The sequence below is a fragment of the Brassica oleracea genome, unplaced genomic scaffold, assembly GCF_000695525.1.
Source record: "Brassica oleracea var. oleracea cultivar TO1000 unplaced genomic scaffold, BOL UnpScaffold04739, whole genome shotgun sequence".
In the NCBI taxonomy this organism is placed as follows: Eukaryota; Viridiplantae; Streptophyta; class Magnoliopsida; order Brassicales; family Brassicaceae; genus Brassica; species Brassica oleracea.
This window is the reverse complement of record NW_013621263.1, coordinates 1-925: the sequence shown is the minus strand read 5'-3', so window position 1 is coordinate 925 and position 925 is coordinate 1. Positions and strand designations below refer to the sequence as shown.

General features: G+C 44.2%; 1 protein-coding gene across 1 annotated transcript; it reads left to right on the top strand.

Annotated features, from left to right (window-relative positions):
* Nucleotides 1-98: 98 nt before the first annotated feature.
* Nucleotides 99-919, top strand: LOC106322000 (uncharacterized protein DDB_G0283697-like; the record flags this gene model as incomplete). The annotated part of the gene is made up of 1 exon (XM_013760202.1): nt 99-919. A coding segment is annotated over exon 1 (734 nt), but the record flags the coding sequence as incomplete, so codon positions are not given.
* Between the last annotated feature and the right edge of the window lie 6 nt (nt 920-925).

Here is a 925-nt window from a genome sequence, read left to right as displayed (position 1 = left end):
TTGAATGCTATTTTTATGATATAAACTTAGAAATGTGCTATTTTGGATATTTGATCTTTTGTAAACCCTTAATTCCATTTTTTTATTTTCGTCGAGTCGTAGTCTGTTAAAATCCAAATAAATTTCACTAGAAATAATTTGGGGAAAAGATAATCTCGTCGTCGCCCTAGCCCCTAGGGATCAAGATGTCGCCTCCTCCGAGCTGGTTCACGGAGAATCAAGGGGAAGTTTATGAAGGTCGGCGTAGAGGATCGGAATCGGACGAAGAGCTGAAGGGGCTGAGCTACCAGGAGTACCGGAGGCTCAAACGGATCAAGATGAGGAACACTGGTAGGTTCTGCATCTGGAACAACACGCCGAGTCCACCGAGAGATCCGAACGAGGATGAGAACGCCAATGGTGATGATGATGATGATAACCTGACGAAAGCGAAAGGCGAATCTGATTCCGGTAAGTCGCAATCTGAAACTGACCGATCTAGGAAGCGTAGAGGGATGAGATCTTATGATAGCGATAGCGAATCTGTAGAGAGTGAGAGTGATTCTGATAAGGAAGATAGGAGACAACGTAGTAGAAGGAAGATTAAGAGTAAGAGGTCTAGGAGATCTTATGATAGCTATGGTGAATCTGAAGAGAGTGATTCCGATGAGGAAGATAGGAAGAAAAGCACAAGTATTAGGAAAAAGAGAAGATACAGTGATTCTGATGAGAGCAGCGATGCATCTGAGATTAGTGCTTCCTCTTCTGGTGATGAACAACACACCAAGTCAAAGATCAACAGGCGGAAGAAGCTCTCAGGCGATGGTTCCGACGAGGGACGAAGAAGTAAGAAGAAGAAAAGAAGCAGAAGTAGGAGAAAGAAGCCAGGACATAGGAGGAAGAGCAGCGACATTAGTGCTTCTGGGGAAGAACGTAGCAGGTCAAA